The 22,557-nt window shown below is 40.8% G+C and overlaps 1 protein-coding gene across 3 annotated transcripts in view; it reads left to right on the top strand.

Annotated features, from left to right (window-relative positions):
• The window catches only part of frem1b (Fras1 related extracellular matrix 1b), a 192,311-nt gene that overhangs the window by 22,170 nt on the left and 147,584 nt on the right, over positions 1-22,557 (top strand). For all 3 annotated transcript variants that reach the window (XM_060830422.1, XM_060830423.1, XM_060830424.1), the window contains exons 2-3: positions 12,202-12,729; positions 19,888-19,982. In XM_060830422.1, coding sequence (XP_060686405.1) covers positions 12,508-12,729; positions 19,888-19,982 — 317 coding nt within the window. In that variant the 5' untranslated portion in view covers positions 12,202-12,507. The remainder of the gene's footprint in view (positions 1-12,201; positions 12,730-19,887; positions 19,983-22,557) is intronic.

Raw genomic sequence — 22,557 nt, 5'->3', positions numbered from 1 at the left:
CAGGGACCCAGTAAGCACAAGAAAGCAACTTCACCCAAGTGTTTTTGTCAGGTCATGGAAGGCCTATCAAGGAGCTTTTTCTTTTTGGCCGGGACTTTTTCAGACTGGAGGCCTGTGACCATTGGAGTGCCACAAGGATCGGTGCTGGGTCCTCTACTTTTTGTCATTTACGTAAATGATTTGGATGCAAGCATAAGAGGTACAGTTAGTAAGTTTGCAGATGACACCAAAATTGGAGGTGTAGTGGACAGCAAAGAGGGTTACCTCAGATTACAACAGGATCTTGACCAGATGGGCCAATAGGCTGAGAAGTGGCAGATGTAGTTTAATTCAGATAAATGCGAGATGCTGCATTTTGGGAAAGCAAATCTTAGCAGGACTTATACACTTAATGGTAGGGTCCTAGGGAGTGTTTCTGAACAAAGAGACCTTGGAATGCAGGTTCATAACTCCTTGAAAGTGGAGTCACAGGTAGGTAGAATAGTGAAAAAGACATTTGGTATGCTTTCTTTTATTGGTCAGAGTATTGAGAACAGGATTTGGGAGGTCAGGTTGCGGCTGTACAGGACATTGGTTAGGACTGTTGGAATTCAAAGTTTGGGAGAAGATTTGTAACTCGGGTGCTCATTGTGGTTCTGTTCGTCGAGCTGGGAGTTTTTGTTGCAAACGTTTCGTCCCCTGTCTAGGTGATATCCTCAGTGCTTGGGAGCCTCCTGTGAAGCGCTGCTGTCATGTTTCCTTTGGCATTTGTAATGGTTTGTCTCTGCAGCTTCAGGTTGTCAGTTGCTGTCCGCTGCAGTGGTCGGTGTATTGGTCCAGGTCGATGTGCTTGTTGATAGAATCAGTGGCACTCATCCACTGATTCTATCAACAAACACATCGACCTGGACCCAATATACCGGTCACTGCAGCGGACAGCAACTGACAACCTGAAGCAGCAGAGACAAACCACTATAAATGCCAAAGGAAACATGACAGAAGTGCTTCACAGGAGGCTCCCAAGCACTGAGGATGTCACCTAGACAGGAGACGAAACGTTTGCAACAAAAACTCCTAGCTCGGCGAACAGAACCACAACACATGTTGGAATATTGCATGCAATTCTGGTCTCCTTCCTATCAGAAAGATGTTGTGAAATTTGAAAGGGTTCAGAGACGATTTACAAACATGTTGCCAGGGTTGGAGGATTTGAGCTACAGGGAGAGGCTGAACAGGCTGGGGCTGTTTTCCCTGGAGCATCAGAGGCTGAGAGGTGACCTTATAGAGGTTTACAAAATTATGAGGGGCATGGATCGGATAAATAGACAAAGTCTTTTCCCTGGGGTCGGGGAGTCCAGAACTAGAGGGCATAGGTTTAGGGTGAGAGGGGAAAGATATAAAAGAAACCTAAGGGGCAACGTTTTCATGCAGAGGGTGGTACGTGTATGGAATGAGCTGCCAGAGGATGTGGTGGAGGCTGGTACAATTGCAACATTTAAGAGGCATTTGGATGGGTATATGAATAGGAAGGGTTTGGAGGGATATGGGCCAGGTGTTGGCAGGTGGGACTAGATTGGGTTGGGATATCTGGTCGGCATGGACAGATTGTACCGAAGGGTCTGTTTCCATGCTGTACATCTCTATGACTTTTTGACTGAAAATAGATAGGAGTCCATTTTCAACGTGGTCTCAAATGTCAAGATCTTTATATTCTGCAGGCAGTATTGTCCTAGAAACACTGCTGTTCCACTCCCACAGTAGGATTCAATTATTACAATATTGTGGCTTTGGTGGAATTCTGAAAAATATCAAGCAGGTTTTTAGCTCCAATCTGTGCTCTCCCTTAGAGATACACCTATCCACCTTGAACAGATTGATGGACAAAATGATTAGGGGCTTTCAAGGCATCACTCTTCTTCAGGAGTCTGCTCTCAAACTGATTATCAGAAGGCAAAAGTGAGGACTGCAGATGCTCAAGATTGGAGTCAAGATTAGAGTGATGCTGGAAAAGCGCAGCAGATCAGGCAGCATCCGACGAACAGGAAAATCGATGTTTTGGGCAGGAGCCCTTCATCAGGAATGAGGCTGGAAGATATGTTCCCTGAAGCACTCTACGAGAAGGCGTCCAGTCTCCCCAAAATAGAGGAGACCGCATCGGGAGCAATGGATTCAATAAATGACATTTGTGGAAGGGAAGGTGAAACTTCGATGGATGTGGAAGGCTCCTTTGGGGCCTTGGATAGAGATGAAGGGGGGAGGTGTGGGCGCAGGTTTTGCAATTCCTGCTGTGGCAGGGAATAGTGTCAGGAGGGAAGGGTGGGTTGTTGGGGCGCATGGGTCTGACCTCTCTCCACTGCAGAGGCTTCCAACCTCATTCCTGATGAAGGGCTCCTGCCTGAAATGTCTATTTTCCGGCTCTTCTAATCTTGTACAGCCCCAACATAACCTCCCAATTCCTGCACTCAATACTCTGACCGATGAAGGATCAGTAGATGGGCTGAGTCTCGATCCTTTGGGAGTAGCAGTGTGAAGTAGAAATTTAATTTCATTTAATTCTTGGGCTGTGGATGTTGTCTAAGGCAGCATTTATTGCCCATCCCAACTTGTCCTTGGGAAGATGGTGGTGTACTGCCTTCTTGAATTGCTGTAGTCCTGGAGATGTCACTCTCATCTCACCATTTTGAGCTCAGCTCTTCTGTCTTTGTGTGGACCAAGGCTGTAAATAAGTCAGGAGCTGAGGGACCTTGATGGAACCCAAACTCATTGTCAGTCAGAACGTTATTGCTGAGGGGATGCCATTTTACTGTTGATGATCCCTTTGATCACTTTGCTGATAATTGAGAATGGAGCTAAAAGATGGCAATTGGTTGGGTTGGATTTGTGCTGCTTTTCAAGCAGAGGACATACCTGTGTCATCTTTCACATTATCACGTTGAAGTCAATGTTGTAGCTGTAATAAAGCTATGTACTTCGGAATATGGTTAGTTCTGAAACACATGTCTTCAGTGGTATTTCTGGAATGCCAGCTTTTGTCCAGTGTCTTCATTCCTTTGTTGATGCCATCAGGAAAGAATCAAATTAGCTGTTGACTGACATCAGTATTACTGCGGCCCTTGGGAGTAGACCAAGAAGGATTATACACTTGGCACTGCTTCTGAAGATGGATATGAATGTTTCAACCTTGTCTTTTGCATTAATGTGCTGGGCTTGCTCATTGTTGATGTTAGAGATACTTGTAGACCCGTCATCTCCTGATTGTGATATGTTAGTCTACCACCATTCATGACTGGATCTGGCAGGACTGCAGAGCTTAGATTTGATCCATTGATTGTGGGATCAATTAACTCTGCTAATGCATGCTAAATCAGCTGTCACCATATATGTTATAGTTTCAGCAGTTTAGCATTCCTTATTTAGGTATGCCTGACAGTGCTTTTGATGTGCTTCCTGCACTCAACAATGAATTAGATTCAATCCCTTGATCATATACCTTGATATAATGATACAGTGGATGATATGCTCAAGAATGAAGTTACAATTTTTGGTTGAATACAATCCTGCTGATGTTGAGAACTCACAGTGCCTCATCAATGCCCAGTTTTGAGTTGCGACGTCTGTTAAAAGTGTCTCCTGTTTAATGTGGCAGAGGTGAAACAGAACATGGTGGAGGAATTCCTCCATATGAAGATAAGACATTGTATCCACAGTTAATGTATGTGCCATCATGAGCAGATGCATCTGCAGAACATTGACTAGCGAGGATGAGGTCAATATGTTTTCTCTCACATGGGTTCTCTCACAACCTGCTGCACAGCCAGTCTGGCAGCTGTGTCCTGCAATCCTTATCCAGCTCATTCAATAGCGGTGCTACTGAGCCACTCCAATTGATGGATGTTGAAGTCTCCCACCCAGCACACTCTTTGTTGTTGCCACCCTCATTGCTCTTCTAAGTATTATTTAACATGTGAATGTATTGTTTAATCAGCTGAAGTGGTGTAGGAAGTAACAAAAAGAAGGTTTTCTTGCCCATGTTTTACCTGATCCCATGAGATTTCCTGGGATCTTGAATCTCCGAATAATGATTTCCTTCTGATTATATAACACTATGCTGCCATCTCTCGTGTATCTACCCTGCTTGCTGATGGTTTGTATTCTACTTGTGCTGGTGTCTGGGACATGGTCTGTAAAGAATGATTCCATGACTGTGACTATGTCAGGCTTTGCTTGAGTAATCTGTGAGACAACACAAGCCTGGTGGCTCAGTGGTAACACTGCTGCCTCACAGTGCCAGGGAGCTGGATTCGATTCTACCCTTGAGTGATTGTGCAAACTCTACACAGATACTCTTCCCTATGTATGTGTGGGTTTACTCAGGGTGCACCGGTTTCTTCCCACATTCGGAAGATGTGCAGGTGAGGTGGATTGGCCATGCTAAATTGCCCATAGTGTCCACAGGTGTGCAGGCTAGGTGAGTTAGTCATGGGATAGGATATATGGGTGGATCTGGGTGGGGTGCAGTTTAGAGGGTCAGTGCGGACTCAATGGACTGGACAGCCTGCTTCTGCACTGTCAGAATTCTATGACATGTTAGTAAGGAGGACTTTGCAGAGTTGAGGGGGGCTAGGTTTCCCATTGTCATCACAATTGTGATGAGGTAAATGCCACCTGATCCATCCAATTTCATTCCTTGCAACAGACTTTATAAGATTTGATACAACAGAGTAGCTTGCTAGCCCATTTCACAGGGCAATTAAGAATCAACTAAATTTTTATGTTTTTCACAGAATGCCAAACCAGGTGAGGACAGCAGATTTCCATTACTAATGCGACTAATATGCCCTTTATTTTGTTATATTTGAATTCATTATAGCATATGTTGCCCTCACTCTGAATGCCAACATTTCCCTTTCTCCACCATTTCACAGTGACAGAGACTTATTGAGCCAGATTGCCCTAGCAATAGATGAACTGCTCCAGTCTGCAGATGTTGCTAGTCATGACCATTTTAAGGGTTCCAACTAAGCAAAATCAGCCTTCCATGGCTTCTCCTGAAATCACTAAGGGGACACTGCTGAGAAGTAGTAGAGTTAGCAAACCATCTTTTAAGAAAAGCAATATGGGTTGATTACTCAATTACTCAAATCAATGCACCAAAAATTTGTCTGCCTTTAAAGCTTTGGTCCTTTTTATTATAGCATTTCTCTGTTGTGACTCAGAATTCTACACAGTGAGGAGCATTTTCATGTCTCATGCAATTGATGCTATGGCATATTTACCTCTTTATCTACTTCAAGATGATCACTGATGAGAGAGCAGGGAGTTCTGAAACCATAGCAACTAAATATAAAAGTACAGGAGGGTTCAAAGTTTCAGCCTGTACTAAATGGACAACATGAATCTCTGTAACTATGTCCTCATGACCTTCTACTTTGGAGCCTTTTACCCTTCTGGTGAAAAAAAGAACTACATGACCTTTTTTTTGGCCTAGGGCTATAATGCTTGCCACAGAAAGTGAATTCTGGCATGATGAATGGACTTTAGCATCTCTGGATTCAGCTAACCAATGTATATTTAAAGCCATACGTGTAGCTCCACCGGTGGCACAGTGGTCAGCACTGCTGCCTTGCAGCGCCAGAGACCTGGGTTCAATTCCCACCTTAGGCGACTGTCTTGTGTGGAGTTTGCACATTCTCCCCTTGTCTGTGTGGGTTTGCTCTGGCTTCCTCCCACAGTCCAAAGATGTGCAGATTAGGTGAATTGACCATGGTGTAGGGGAATGGGTCTGGGTGGGTTGCTCTTCGGAGGGTCAGTGTCGAGTTATTGGGCCAAAGGGCCTGTTTCCTTTTCTGTGTCCCCTACTAGTGGGACATTCACTGAGCGCTGTGGCCTTTGATTAATTTTTTGTGCTGCTACAGCTGTGACCTGATCTCTTGTTCTCTTTGTCTTTGTGAGTGTATATAAAGCTGGCTGGATTGTATACCTCTGGTGGACTTTCTAACTAGCCCCTTTCTTCTCATGTGCCTTTTGGTGGATTTTCTGAGTGCTTATTTCTTCCCCTTCCCAGTAAGTACTTGCAACTTCGTGTATTGTTTTACTCACTGTGTCTGACTGATTTTTCATTTTCTTTTTCCTTGTGCTCCACGCATTTTCCATTGTGGATCTTCTGCTGTATTTTCTCAGCTTTTGCATGGGAACCTCCCCATTGTTTGGTGCCTCGTAGACCTTCAAATTCATTATTCACCGGCCCCTATGACCATTGAGCTTCTAGTCAGGCATTTCTACCACATCTTGCATTTGAATTTAGGTTTGCCTTGTGGTTAATCTGTAACACTGTAATATCTCTGGGTTTCATTTTAGACTGTTATTCTTTACCTGCTGGTCCAGTCATTGTATGTTACCATGTAGAAAAGTGTAGTCTATAAGTGAATTTCAATAAAGTTTGTTAATTTAATTACTTAAAAGAAATGAGAAAAGAGAGAATACTTTTGCAGCCTTAAGTCTCAGATTCCAGTTCTACTTTATTTGAAGTCACACTGACATTGAATCTTTTGCCAATGCTCCACAGCTATTCTTGAAGTAAGGACACAATTAACCCTCAACTGTACACTGTTCACCAGCTAAATAACAGAAGAAACAAATAAGGAGAAAGGATACCAATTATTAAAACAAATGAAATTGTTATTCACTACAATTAAGTTTTTAAAAAAAAATTTTTGAAATCAACAGTGCCCAATTTAAAACATAAGGAAGATTTACTTCAATAAAATGAAAGGGACCTAATTAAGATATTATTTTATGTTAAATTAAAAGCAATAACTCTCTACCCTTTACATTGTATAGTGTTTTTTGGGATATTTTTTGTCATTGCACCATTGATCAACAAACAATTGGTTTTCCTTAGATTTTACAAAATAGTTTTTCACATGGCATATTCATTTTTGGAAATAAATTCACTAACCCATTAAACAAGTATGGGGATTGTGATTGACCTGAACCCAATCATTGTGACATACGTGGCATGTTAAATTCACACTGCCACCTGTTTTAAAAGATTGCTGCCTGCACCAGAGCACATTAGCACTCATCCTTTATATTTTGTATTCCTCTGTCCTGCACTATTCAACTTACTGTAGGTCAACTTTTAGCTAATTTGGCCACATACCCTCAGGGTCTCCATGAAACACTTTCCTTACTTTTTCTTCAAACAACGTTGCAAAATCAAAACCATTAAACGTATGTTCAAATTGCACCCCAAACCTTTTCATCCTTTTGCTGCTAATAACTACCTTGACATATTTCATACATTAAAGGCTTTATATAAATATAAATCATTTATTGTTGAGCATGAGAAAATTATTATTAACTTAATAACAAATTTTCACAATTAATGTGGAATATAAATGTTAGATCTTATCTCAAAAGAGTTCAAAGAAATGAACTAGGATATAATTCAAAGTTGATACATATGTTGTATAGTGAAAAAACATAACTTAATTGGAGGTAACATTTGTTAAAGCACATACATTGGTAACTCAGTTTCTTCTGAATGGAACAATTTATTTATTTTCCTACAGTTCTCAGTGTTCAGCTAAATTGAGAATTTGTGAAGTGATACTGCTGAAGGAAACAGGAATACTAATGTGACGACATTCCATCACTACATTCTTTATTTAGATTCTCTGCATTTTTAATATTGGAAAAGACCTTGAAGCCAAATCTGGCACAAAAAAAATCAACCATTTTGGCATTCTCTATAATTAATTTGGGATGTAGAAAGCTAACTACCGTAGGTGAAGTATAAAGTGCAATGAAAGAAGAACTCAGAAGTGTTCTTGCCTGAGGAAATTCAACCATCTGGTACGCTGCATATTTCAGATCTAGATACTATAGTAAGGATAGAACAGTTTGAACTATAAGCCAGTAAAAGTGGCAAATTAATGATATTATTCATATATTTGGACTTGTATAGAATGTAACTATTTTATGTCACTAAAATTGTTCCCTATTTTATCTAAGTAATAATGAAAATTCAAAAGGAACTCAATATTTTCAAACTGTATTTTATAATTTTATATCAATTCTCGAGTGCAGTGAATGCCTACTTAAACTCCAGGATTTTTAAAAGTATATTCTTCAATGTGCAATCACACTACCATCTATTACACAGTTGTTTTCTTAGCAAGCTATTTTCTTTTGTCATGTAGAAAAGCAAAGTTTTCTGAAGTTAGTTTAAACTATTTTTTACTAGTAGTTGATCTGTTGCTCAAAACTGCCTTAAATTATTGCTGTTTCTCACTAGTAAATTTACAATTTCATACAATTGAGTGGATGTTGACCTTAGGCATTAGAATAAAACAGGTGATATTTTGACAGCATCTCTGTTAAAGCTCTACAAGTTGCTACTTCCATTGGTTTCCATAGTTTGTCACATATCACACAACCCCAATGAGACCACAAGTAGATCAATATGGAAATGGAAGTGCCATAAGACACCACATGATGATAAGTTTTAAATGTGCCGCATTGAGATATATCATAAGAAAAAGTAGAAATGAAAATCATAAGGACTCATAGGCTCAGATTTTCACTATGATCAAGAATCTCTCCGACTTGGCAAAAATAGAGGAGGTTCATAGAAATCCCAAGTCCTGCACCAAAACACATCATTCCCCTTTTTCAGGGGGCAGGAATAGTGTCACATGATTGATGGAGAGAGCTGGCCATTCAAACTGTCAGCTGCTTTCATATTTGCATGATTCTTGTGAAGTACTTACCTGCCCGAAAGTCAAAGTATGCTGTTTAGCCCAAATAAATGCAGGTCTGAACCTTGTGGAGTCATTTGGATAGCCAAAATGCTCTTTGGAAAGAAAGGTGTCCTTTTGAATTTTATCCCAGGTTGGATTTAGGGATGCTAAACTGATCTTTGGTGGAAGTAAGACACCCTTTGAGAGAGGTCAGGCACTCTTTGAGATTCTTAAAATTAGATATACATGTGGAAAGAAGTGCAGAAACATCTTGAGACTGTCAAAGTACTGTTGAAAATGCGTTGCTGGTTAAAGCACAGCAGGTCAGGCAGCATCCAAGGAATAGGAAATTCGACGTTTCGGGCATAAGCCCTTCATCAGGAATGAAGGGCTTATGCCCGAAACGTCGAATTTCCTATTCCTTGGATGCTGCCTGACCTGCTGTGCTTTAACCAGCAACGCATTTTCAAGTGTGATCTTCAGCATCTGCAGACCTCATTTTTTACTGTCAAAGTACTGTCAAGACTCTGTAAAGACAGTGAAGGCTTTTAAAACCCCAGCCTCTTTAGCTTTTGAAGAAGAATATCCAAAGAGTTCTTTTAAGAATGTTTTCCATTTCAAAATGGTGACATTAATCAGAGGAATTCCATTCCCAGATTAGTGTGGCATGACTGATTTCACTTGGTTCCATTATCATAGTGGGGTGCCTTCCATTTAATAGTTTGATTGACAGCTACATGAGATTTTGAACTTTTTAATCTAGAATGCTAGTTGCAGTTGGATTAAATACCTTTTGTAAGAATTTATTGTGGCGAAGGAATTTAAAAGTAATACATGTTTTTATGAGTGTAAGTGTTTTTCTCACTATAATGAAGTCAGCAACATAATTTATTTAATAGAGCTTTCCTTTTTACATCTGTGTAAAAGTCCTGAGTTTGCCCCAACGTGTATATTAGGTAAGTTGCATGAGAGGTGAAAAGTTATATGTTGCTAGGTGGGGAAAATGAGTTGGCATGAAGTTACCACTGAGCTGGCAAAGGTTTGATGAAGAGCCAACAGTCAGAGTTTGGCATGGAGTCTTGAGGGGGATGGTATTGGGGTGGGTGGTATTGGAGGTACGTGTTGATCTCCCCTGCCCCACCAGATCCAACCCTCAAACTCAGCACAGCCCTCTGACCTGTCCTAACTGTCCACCTTCCTTCGCACCTATCAGGTCACGCTCCCCACTGACCTATCACAATCACTCCCCCCAACCTGCATCTACCTATCACCTTCCCAGCTACCTTCCCCTTACTCCCAACCTCACCCTTCTATTTATCTCTCAGTCTCCTCCGTCCACCCAATCCTCACCTTCCTGATGAAGCGATTATGCCTGAAACATCAACACTCCTGCTCCTTGGATGCTGCCTGACCTGCTGTGCTTTTCCAACACCACACTTTTCAATTCTGATCTCTAGCATTTGCAATCCTTGCTTTCTCCAACATGTTGGTGTATAAAGTTTATTAAGTGGCATAGGTTAGCATAGGGAGTTTTCCTGAAAAACAAAAATTAACAGCAAACTGGTACAAAAATAGGTGCAAACTCCAGTGGTGAGGATGACACAGAGTCTTCTGAGGGATACAGAAAGGTTAAGTGAGTCAGCAAAAACTTGGCAAGTGGGAATATAGTATAGGAAAATGTGAGGTTATGCACTTTGGCAAAAAATTAATAGTAAGTACTGAATATTATTTAAATGGAGTCCTCACTTTCTTCTACATGTTGATGTGTAAAGTGTATTAATTGGCATAGGCTGGCATGGGAATGTTGCCTTAAAAACAAAAATTAACATAAAATTGTTACAAAAAATAAGGCCAAGCTACAATGCTGAGGATGACACAGAGTCTTCAGAGGTTAAAGTGAGTGGGCAAAAACTTGGCAAATGGAATATAGTGTAGAGAAATGTGAGGTTATATACTTTGGTAAAAATTCATAGAAGTGCTAAATATTATTTAAATGGAGATACATTGCAGAAACCTGTCGCACAAAGGGAGTCAGGGATGCTAGTGCATGAATCACAGAAAACTAGAATCCAAGTTCAGCAAGTATTAGGGAAGTCAAATGGGTTGTTGATCTTAGTTTCAAAGGGACTCAAATATAAAAGTGCAAAAGTCTTGCTAATAAGTCATGAGGCATTATGCAGACGACATTTAGAATATTGCAGACAGATTTATCCCCTTATCTAAGATATGTTGACATTGGAAGTTGACAGAATTTTCACTATGTTATTTCCAGGAATTGAGAGATTTCTTTATGGGGGGATGTTGAGGAGGGTGGGCTTGTACTCAATGTGGTTAAGAAGAAAGAGAGGAAACCTTGTTGAAACATCTAAGATTCTTAGGGGGCTTGATAGTATAGATATGTAGATGTTGATGCCCCCTGTGGGAGAATCGAGGACCAGACGACATAATCTCAAAGTGTGGCACTGGAAAAACAGAACCGTTCAGAGAACATCTCCGGAACACATGCACGCAACAACAACTACCATAGCCCACCCCCGTCCTGGGTGGCCAACCACTTGACCTCCCTTTCCACCTCTGCCAAGGCGTGCAAGTCCTGGGAGTCATCCACTGCCAAATCAAAGCCACGATGCCTGGAGGAAGAATGTCTCATCTTCCACCTTGAGGCCTTCCAACCACAGGGCATCAATGTCAATTTCATCAGTTTCCTCATCTCGGTTCCCCCCACCTTATCCCAGATCCAACTTTCCAACTCGGCACCGCACTCATGAACTGTCCCACCTGTCCATCTTCCATCCCACCTATCCACTGCACCCTCCACTCTGAGTAATCACTATCACTCCCCACATTCATCTACCCATAGCATGCCCAGCTACCTTCCCGCAATCCCCACACTCCTCCCATTTATCTCTCAGCCCACTTAGCACCACCCCGCACCCCCACATTCCTGATGAACGGCTTATGGCTGAAACATTGAGTCTCCTGTTCCTCGGATGCTGCCTGACCTGCTGTGTTTTTCCAGTGCCACACTTTTTGACTTAGATCTCCAGCATCTGCAGTCCTCATTTTCTCCTAAACATAATCTCGGAATATGGTATTTCCCATTTAGGACAGACATAAGAAGAAATTTCTTTTCAGATGATAGTGAAACTGTGGAATTCTTTACCACAGAGGGCTAACAAGGCTGAGCCATTCAGTATATTCAGGGTGGAGATGGACAGATTTTTTAACCAGTAAGGCAATCAAGAATTATGGGAAAAGGTAAGAAAGTGAAATTGAGAATTATGAGATCACTATGATCTAATGATCTCATTGAATGATAGAACAGATTTAATTGGCCAAAACATCTTCTCTGTTCCTATGTCCTATGGTCTTAAAAATATTTTGTTCTGATTCTTTTCTGTAAAGTAAATAGTGAAAATGTTTGTGAAATGTTTCAAATATCCTGAGCCATTCAAACTTTTATTTATTTCACTGACAGATACAGATCCACATGAAAGTTGGAATCAAAAGAAACAGTTCATGCATTGTGCAGGCATGGGAGCCCTGTGACTGCTGAGTGAGGAAATTACAAAACAAAAACCCATGTTGGACTTTATTCAGGCAAGTGGGTAACAACTGGAAGTCACCTTACCTCAATCTGACCTGCACCAAATGGGAAATCTTTACAGCTTCTGTTCCTCATTTTGGATTTAAGCTTCTTCCTCTACTGATTGCACACCATTATTTTAATCTAATATTGATTCCTCCGAAGGATGATTTGTCCAAAAAAACCTTTAGAATAAAGATGCTTCTAAGTTTGTTAACACTGATAATTTTCTACATCCCACATACTGAGGCAGATGGACTTGTTCATCTGAATGGAGGGATTATAGTTGGTAGGGGGCAACATACATACGTGACAGACAATGACCTGCAGTTCAACATTCCCAAAACCAAAGACTCCTGCAAGGTCGAGGTTGTACTGAATGAACCTATAACACAACGAGTTGGAAAATTAACTCCTCAGGTAGGTAATCTTAAACTTTATAAATGCCATGTTGTATAAAAATCAAACTGAAATATCCCCATACCTGTCTTTTTGAATATGTTGTAATGCAAAACAGGTTTCATTCATTTTGTCAAACAATTCAATTTCAAATACTGAAGCTGATCTTTTCTAATTCTAACATTTAGAGAAAGATTCAAATCAACTACTTTCCTCTTGTAAATGCACTGCCTTATAAACTGTATAAATTAAAAATATGTGAATAATGATATGAAATACACATATTTTTATTACATTTATGCACTTTCTGTATTCATTCAGAATTGCTGATGATGCTTTCTACTGGGATTTTGATGATGCCAGGCTTCTAATTTAAACAGAGACACAAAAAAATGCAGATGTTGAAATCCAAGGTAGATGAGCAGGAAGCTGGAAAAGCACAGCAAGCCAGGCAGCATCAGGAAGTAGAGAAGTCAATGGTTTGGGTGTAACCCTTCTTCAGGACCGGGGGCGGGTATGGGGGGAGCTGCAGATAAAGGTTAAGGGACGCTGGTGGGCAAGGGTTTTGGGTAGGGAGGGGGTGAGGTGGTGAGGTAGGGATAGGTGAACTTAGGTAGAGGGCATGACCTGGTAGGTCGATGGGAAGAATGAATCCGGTTGGTAGCTGGAAGGAAGAGTTCTGATTGGTAGCTGGAAGCAAAGGTGTTTGACAATTTCACTAATGGACCATGATTAACTCTCTGAAATGGAGAAACAAAGTCCAGTGGCACAGGTTTGGACATCTCTGTTCAGTTCCAAGCTCATACAAAACATTCAACTGACCTCATATACGTCCACAGAATGTGTAATTTGATATATGGATAGTACGAAGTACAGTAAAATTATATGGTGCGCTGGTGAAACTTCTACAGAAGAGGATCTGCCTATGCCCAGTACAGGAGGAGGTCGTGAGGAAATTGGGTTGATTAAATATTAATAAAGAGATTGAAACAATTACAGTATTTATAGCTCCTAATGTAGAAAGCCTCCCAGTGTCTGGATAGGGTACATCATAGGTTGCCAACAGAAGCAGAGATGTAAATTGCAAAGATTTCAGCCACAATCTGCTGACCATTCTTAGTTATAGAGATATGCCAGAGTTATGGAGGATTGGAAATGTTATACTGTTGTTCAAAAAAGTGACAGAGACAAGTCTGGTAACTATTGGCCAGTCAGCCAGACATTGGGAATGAGCTGAAAATGAGGCATTGCTCCCCCCAGGCAACCTTCCTGATGAAGGGCTCCGGCCCGAAACGTCGAATTTCCTGTTCCTTGGATGCTGCCTGACCTGCTGTGCTTTAACCAGCAACACATTTTCAGCTCTGATCTCCAGCATCTGCAGACCTCACTTTTTACTCGAAGATATTGGGAATGGCAAAGTTTTAAAGACAATAATACAGAGCAAATGATTGGCAGTTGAGAAAGTATGGGTTAAGAAACAAGTAAGGATTTCCATTCCTGCAAGCTCGCCTTTAATATAGCTTTTGGACTACAGGAATTGTGAGACAAAATACGCACAAAAAGAGTTAGCTCAACATCACATTTGTTCAATTATTGAACTCAAAGATTGTCTCCCAAGTATTGGTCTTCCCATAATTTGTGTGGAATTTAACACAAAACCTCTTTACAATTATTGATTGAAACTTAAACAAATGATCACATCTGTGATTTGGCTACAATTTAGCATTTCTCCACTAAAAACTGCTCTATGATTTGAATGAAGCTTGCAATCACCAAACAACTCGCGGTTATCTCTATTAATTATAAGCCTGGATCTTGAACTCATCAGTCTCCATCCTTCTTCCTTGTGCAGTGACCAGGCAATGGTCTTGTTTTCCTTTCAACTCAAGTTTCACTCTTGTTGTCACACTGCTGAATCACCAAGTGTTTAATAGCTCTTTTATCATTGATTTATTTCATGCCTTGGTCTATACAGGACTGCATGAACCCAATGTTATTTCCATAACAAAGAGCAATGCACTCCCTACACATACTGGGGGATACTTAACTCCAGGATTGGTGATGTGTGTCTGGCACTTCATTCTGTATTTTGGGATAAGTACTAGCTGCTTTTCCTTTTAACAGCACAGCTTTGAATGAAGCTTTCTTTCACTTGCACTGTAAGTTCTCCAGTCCAGTCAACTTTTCAAAAGGGAATGTAGATTGACTGCCTGGATGATTTTAAAGCCCAACTGATAAATGAAAAAGGTGGCACCTATGCATGAAAGGCAGGGTATCGTATATATGGTGAATGGGTATTTGGTTGGGATGAAGGATATGGAACCACCAGAGTGGTAAAGATAGACGGTGGCAATGTTTGAATGACATTCCCATGATTCTGGTACAGAGATGAACAGTGTCCGAGGAGCAAGGAACCATGAGTTGTGAATGAGAGGAAACTTAATTGGAGCAAGGGTATATTCCATTCAGCCCAGAGCATGGAATCCAATTGCTTGGCCTGCTGTCGGTTTGGGGAGCTTGGGCTCCAGTCAGTCAGGATTGTTTGTCTTTTGTTGTGTGGCACCAGGGCCACACCTGACAGTCTGGGTTCAAAGTCAGAAATCAGCCAACACCAATCTACAGTCCAACAGGCTTATTTGTAATCACAAGCTTTCAGAGAGTTGTCCCCTCATCAGGTGAAGTGAGAGAGAAGCGCACAAGTACAGAATTTGTAGACAGAGAGACCAATGGACAGAGAGATAAAAAAAAAACATACAAATGGTGTCTATGGAGTGTCAACAGACTGAATAAAAGGTCTCTGCAGGTGATTCAAGTTTCAGTTTCTGCAAAACTCTAATGCATATTATATTCATAACATTCTGAGAGATACCAGGTTTTGAACTCATTGTTACATTGTTAAGAGACTGCTCTGTGAACTGTAACAGTATTCCATTTTGAACTATTTTCTTTCTATCTAATTCTGCTCACACTGAACATTTATGCCCTTGGATGAATTGCCCTGAAACCTCATTAGACCAGGGTCCTAAAACCCTTACACAACAAACCCCTGGGCTTTTTTCCTGTCATAAGCTTTGATGAACATTTTTATACATTCTCACGTGAGTTACTTAGGGTAGTTCTCTTTATCATTTTTACAATACTTTTTTAAAAATGTAATTCACTCCTCCCCAAGTGTTGGACTTGATTCACATGGGTCAGTAGGTGGGTAGGGAAAACCTGGTATAGAAAAACCTGAGGTCACGTTAGTGAGCCATTGTTCTGCTGGCTTCTGTTAGATCAGAGATTTAATCAATCTGGCAGCCTGCCCATAGGCCCTGACTGGGTCATGCTTGCTCAATTTCAGCAAAAGAGGACAAAGGGATTTATTAAGAGGAGGATAATGAAGTCTGAAAGTAAGTTTGCCGGGAGCATTAAAACCAATTGTAAAAGCTTTTAAAGATATGTGAAGAGAAAAGGATTAGCAAAGACAAAACTTCATTTTAGTGAAGTCAGAAACAGGGAAGTTATAACAGGGAACAAAGAGATGGCAGACAAATTAAATATACATGTTGGTACTAACCTCACAAGAGCAAAAATAAATGACATCCCAGAAATGTTTTGGAATGCAGTGCCAAGTGAGAGAGAGGAACTGAAGGAAATTAGTATTAGAAAAGCTGATACTGATAGGGAAATTGATGGGATCGAAGGCAGATAAATCCACACCACCCAATAATCTATACCCCAGTTGTTATGGACCAGACAAGACCCCCTCAAAATATCTTAGGAAGATACCCTAGACCTTAACTTTTACTTATTTTGAAGGTAGATATGAATTGCATGTTCCAGATGTGACGCAACAGGGCAAATTGCTCAATGTTAAGCAATACACAATTTATTTAAACACTATAGTTAAAATACCAATAAAAGAAAGAGGAATTTAGAATAACTTAACTATTGGATAACTTAACAGAATAATAGGTACAGTACCTATTACCCATTAACTGTTCCATTATTTTGACGTCCCATAAACATACCTCTCAGCAACAAAGCAAGTTCAGACACAAATTCTCACATGAAGTTCTTCAATCCAAGAGAAATTCCAGAGAACGTAGCTGCTAGGAATCATTCCCTGAAGCTTTTGACTCTTCTGACCCCCCAAAAAGCCTCTGATGCTACAGCTGAAAAAAAACTAGAAAGCCTGACTTTGAGAGCTGGCCACTCCCATTCAAAGATTTGTTCTAACTTTTAAAATAACCTAAAGGCCTCATATGTAGTTTTCTTAATCCATCTTCAGTAGCTAGTTCGTCACCTTTGCTCTTATAACCTGTCTTCAAAAAACACCCAGGACAAAATAACCTTTTGAAGTGACAGCATCGCCACACAGAGTACTGAAGGAAGTGGTCCTAGAAATAAGGAAGTGGTCCTAGAGATAGTGGGTGTATTGGTGGCCATATTTTAAGATTTTATGGACTCTGGAACAATTCCTATGGATTCAAGGGTAGCTAATGTAATCCCAATAAGTTTAAAAAGTAGATAGACAGAAAACAAAGGTTTCCAGAGCAGATCATCTGACATCAGCAACAGGGGAATACTAGAGTCCTGATAAAAGATTAATAGCAGCAGAACACTTGAACTGCAGTGGCAGGATTGGACAGTCAGTATGGGTTTACAAAAGGGAAATCAAGCTTAACAAATCTCCTGGAATTTTTCAAGGATGTAACTGGTAAAGATGATCGGGGGAGCGAGTAGAAATAGTTTACTTGGATTTTCAGAAGGCTTTTGATAAGGTTCCACGTAAGATATTAGCATATAAAATTAAAGCATATGGGATTGAGGGTAATGTACCGATATGGATGGAGATCTGGTTGGTAGTCCGGAAACAAAGACGAGGAGTAAATGCATCTTTCTTCAGGTGGCAGACAGTGACTGGTTGGGTACTGTAGGGATTAGTGCTTGGAGTGTTGCTGAACAAAGAGACCTTGGAGTGCAGGTTCATAGCTCCTTGAAAGTGGAGTCGCAGGTAGATAGGATAGTGAAGGAGGCGTTTGGTATGCTTTCCTTTATTGGTCAGAGTATTGAGTACAGGGGTTGGGAGGTCATGTTGCGGCTGTACAGGACATTGGTTAGGCCACTGTTGGAATATTGCATGCAATTCTGTTCTCCTTCCTATCGGAAAGATGTTGTGAAACTTGAAAGGGTTCAGAAAAGATTTACAAGGATGTTACCAGGGTTGGAGGATTTGAGCTACAGGGAGAGGCTGAACAGGCTGGAGCTGTTTTCCCTGGAACGTCGGAGGCTGAGGGGTGACCTTAAAGAGGTTTACAAAATTATGAGGGGCATGGATAGGTTAAATAGGCAAAGTCTTTTCCCTGTGGTCGGGGAGTCCAGAACTAGAGGGCATAGGTTTAGGGTGAGAGGGGAAAGATATAAAAGAGACCTAAGGGGCAACCTTTTCATGCAGAGGGTGGTACATGTATGGAATGAGCTGCCAGAGGATGTGGTGGAGGCTGGTACAATTGCAACATTTAAGAGGCATTTGGATGGGTATATGAATAGGAAGGGTTTGGAGGGATATGGGCCAGGTGCTGGCAGGTGGGACTAGATTGGGTTGGGATATCTGGTCAGTACGGACGGGTTGGACCGAAGGGTCTGTTTCCATGCTGTACATCTCTATGACTCTGTGACTCTATTCACAATATATATTAATGTTTTAACTGAGGGACCTAAATGTGGTATCTCCAAATTTGCAGACAGCACAAAGCTGGTTGGGAGGGTGAACTGTCAGAAGAATGCACACATGATAGGTAACTATATGGCAGATGAAGTATACTGAATATAAATGTGAGGTTGTCCACTTTGATAGAAAAATACATTAAGGCAGGTTATTGCTTGAATGGTGTTGGATTGAGAAAGGGGGAGGTACAGGGTATAGATTAGAGTGGTGCTGGAAAAGCACATCAGATCAGGCAGCATCTGAGGAGCAGGAAAATCGACGTTTCAGGCAAAAGCCCTTCATCAGGAATACAGGCAGAGAGCCTGAAGGGTGGAGAGATAAGTGAGAGGAGAGTGAGGGTGGGGAGAAAATAGCATGGTACAATGAGACCTGGGTGTCCTTGTACAGTATCACTGAAAGTAAGAAGGTAGGTGCAGCAGTGATGAAGAAGCCAAAAGTATGTTGGTCTTCATAGTGAGAGGATTTGAGTACACAGCCAGGGATACCTTGCTGTAGTTTTGCAGGACTTCAGTGGGACCACACCTGGAATATTGTGTACAGTTTTGGTTTCCTTATCTGAGGAAGCTATGAAGTGTGTACAACAAAGATTCACTAGACTGATATATGAAGAGAGTTTGAAAGGTTGTGGTTCTGTTCGCCGAGCTGGAAGTTTTTGTTGCAAACGTTTCGTCCCCTGGCTAGGCGACATCATCAGTGTTTTGGAGCCTCCTGCGAAGCGCTTCTTTGATGTTTCTTCCGGTATTTATAGTGGTCTGTCCTTGCCGCTTCCGGGTGTCAGTTTCAGCTGTCCGCTGTAGTGGTTGGTATATTGGGTCCAGGTCGATGTGTTTGTTGATGGAGTTTGTGGATGAATGCCATGCCTCTAGGAATTCCCTGGCTGTTCTCTGTCTGGCTTGCCCTATGATAGTAGTGTTTTCCCAGTCGAATTCATGTTGCTTGTTGTCTGCGTGTGTGGCTACTAGGGATAGCTGGTCGTGTCATTTCGTGGCTAGTTGATGTTCATGTATGCGGATTGTTAGCTGTCTTCCTGTTTGTCCAATATAGTGTTTTGTGCAGTCCTTGCATGGTATTTTGTAAACTATATTAGTTTTGCTCATGTTGGGTATCGGGTCCTTTGTTCTAGTGAGTTGTTGGACATACAGAACAGAAAACAGGAGGCGGAACCTATCAACAAAGACGGCATACTTAAACTACTGGACTTGTGCCTCACTACACACTTTACATTCAACAACCAGATATATGAACAAATCAACGGAACACCCATGGGATCACCAATCTCGGGACTCATAGCAGAGGCAGTTATGTTGCTACACAGCAGATGTTGGGTTTCTCTAGCACTTTCTGCTTTAATTTCAGTTTTCCAGCATTCTCAAACATTTCACATTTATTTTAGGAACTTGAAGAACAACTTTATTAAACTTTCAAAACAATAAAAATTACTAATGAATGACTTTTTTTCTGAGCAGGTTTTTGACTGCCATTTCCTCCCTCATGAAGTGAAATATACCCATAATGGCTGCCCTCTGTTAAAGGAAGATAACGTGATGTTAAGGATCTATGGGTAATGTATAGATTATCCAAATAATAATCGTGTTATTTACTGCATGAACGGTTAACCTAATCAATTAATTTTACAACAAACACAGGTTTTAATTGTCATGCCATATGATGTGGAGAATAGAGTCATTCCTAAGGGTGTATTATCCATATTGTGTATATGTAAAGCATAATTTCAAATTAACTTTATCTGTTTCTCTGTACTTGGCTTTATTTTGAGATCAGCTGAATAAGGGATGTTCATGTGCGATGTGATCTCACTGGTAAGACCAACATTAATTGCCTTCCCAGAGTGTGTAGAAGGTGATGTTGAGTTATCTTCTTTAATTGTTGCATTTAATCTTGTATAGAGGCACACATAGTTCTTTTCAGAAGGTTGTTCTAAAATTTTGACCTATGAACAGTGATATATTTCCAAGTCAGTATGTTGCGTGCTTTGGGAGAGAACTTGCAGACGGTAATGTTCCCATGTATCTGCTGCTCTTGTTTTTCTGGTGATAGAGTTGAAAGGTTTGGAAGGTGCTGTTAAAAGAAACTTGGCAAGTTGTTGCAGTGTATTTTGTAGGTTAGTGCACACAGTTGCATTGTCCACTGAATGTGAAGGAAGTGAATGTTGAAGGTAATAGTTAGGATGTCTTTCAAGACAGCTGCTATGGTTTGGATGGTGTCATGCTTCCTGGGTATGGTTGGAGCTGCACTCAGGTGGTGGAAGGTGGGAGTATTCCATCATATTGCTGAGTAACGTCTTGCAGATTGGACAGACATTGGGAATTCAAAAGGTGAATTATTCGCTGCAGAATCTCTAACTTTGACCTGTCCTTGTAGCCATAATGCTTGTTCAGTTAAATTTCTGATCAATGGTAATTGATGGTTGTTGATGATTAGGCATTTAGCACTGGTAATGCCATTGAATATCAAGGGGAGCTTTTGTTTTATTAATTCTTGTGATGTAGGCATTACTCACTGGGCCAACATTTATTTTCCCGAATCTGAGTGACTTGTTCAGAGGCATTTAAATGTGGAACAATTTGATGTGGATCTCGAATGATAGGTAGACAAGACCAGGTTAGGAAAGCAGACTCCCTTCTCTAGTGAACCAGATGGATTGTTACAATCGGCCATGGTTATGCAGTTGCCATTAAACCAGCTTTGAATTTACTACTGAAATAAAATTTCATTCTTTGCTATGATGGGATTCAAATCCATGTTCCTCGACCATTTTCTTGTGGCTCTGGATACTAGACCAGTGACATTACTGCTATATCATCACTTCCCCTATGGTTCCTTGTTGGAGATAGTCATTAACGGGGCTTGTTTGGCATGAATATTTTATGCCTTTTGTTGGCCCAGTAAATGTCATACAGTTCTGGTTGAATGCAGGCACATGCTCTTCAGTCTCTATGAAGAAATGAATGGTTTTAAATCATCACCAAACCTCACTATCTATGACTTTATGCTGAAGGGAAAGTTATTAATGAAGCAGTTGAAAATAGTGGCAGCTTGGGTACTATCCTGAGGAACAAGGGTGCTTGTGGTATGGTGGTAGCGTTCTGACATAAGAGGCATGTAATAACATTTCCAAACAGGTTGGTTAGAAAATAGCTACCCTGAGGGATTCCTGCAATGACAGCCTGGGAGCTGAGATGACTGATTTCCAACAAACACAACCATCTTTTTTTTCTGCCACATATGGCATCAGCTATGTGCTTCAAAGAACTATTTGATGCAATACATAGTCAAATGTTGCCTTCATATCAAGGACAATGATTCTTCCTTCACCTCTCATATTCCATTGTTTTGATAAGGGTTTTAGTGAGGTCGGAGATGAACTGTCCAGGTGGAACCGAAGCTAAACAATGGTGAACAAGTTACTGCTGTGTAAGTGCTGCTTAAGAACACTGCATTCCATCACTTTGCTGATGATCAAGAGCAGATTGATGGGACAATAATTGGCTGGATTGGATTTCTCCTGCTTACTTCTGTCAGGAGATGCTTGGACAATTTTCATCTTCTGAAGCTGATATAGGTTGTCAGTGCACTGGAACAGCTTAGTTAGAAGCAGAGCTATTTCTGGAACACATGTCTTTAGTATTACTTCTCCAACAATGTATTTCAGCTTCAACCTTATTTCAGCTGTTTATAGTAACATTTGTCTATTTCTCCCAGCAGTGTCTTTGAATGGGATGGTCAAATAAATCTAAAATTAAGAACATTTTTTGTTGATGACAAATGTGCATTAGGGACTTGATTGGACTGTTTAACCTCAACTCATATAGGAACTTTAAAATCAGAACATTGTAGAAACTCTCTTAATATAGCATGATGTTCCCAAACATTCCAGTCTACTATATTTTCACAATTCAGTCTCTTATACCTTACCCTGGAGTTTCCCAACATTTGTTGCATTTTGTTGTATCTGTGGAAATGTAGGTGCAATTTGAGATGTAGTAAAGATATAGTTGAGAGGAGACAGTGCAGCAGCAGTAGTAAAGTCATTGGACCAGTAATGCAGAGCCCAGGTGAATGGACTGGAGACATGGGTTGAATCCCAACATAGCAAATAGTGAAATTTGAATGCA

This window comes from Hemiscyllium ocellatum, chromosome 9 (genome assembly GCF_020745735.1).
Source record: "Hemiscyllium ocellatum isolate sHemOce1 chromosome 9, sHemOce1.pat.X.cur, whole genome shotgun sequence".
In the NCBI taxonomy this organism is placed as follows: Eukaryota; Metazoa; Chordata; class Chondrichthyes; order Orectolobiformes; family Hemiscylliidae; genus Hemiscyllium; species Hemiscyllium ocellatum.
This window is presented reverse-complemented; position numbering and strand designations above follow the sequence as displayed.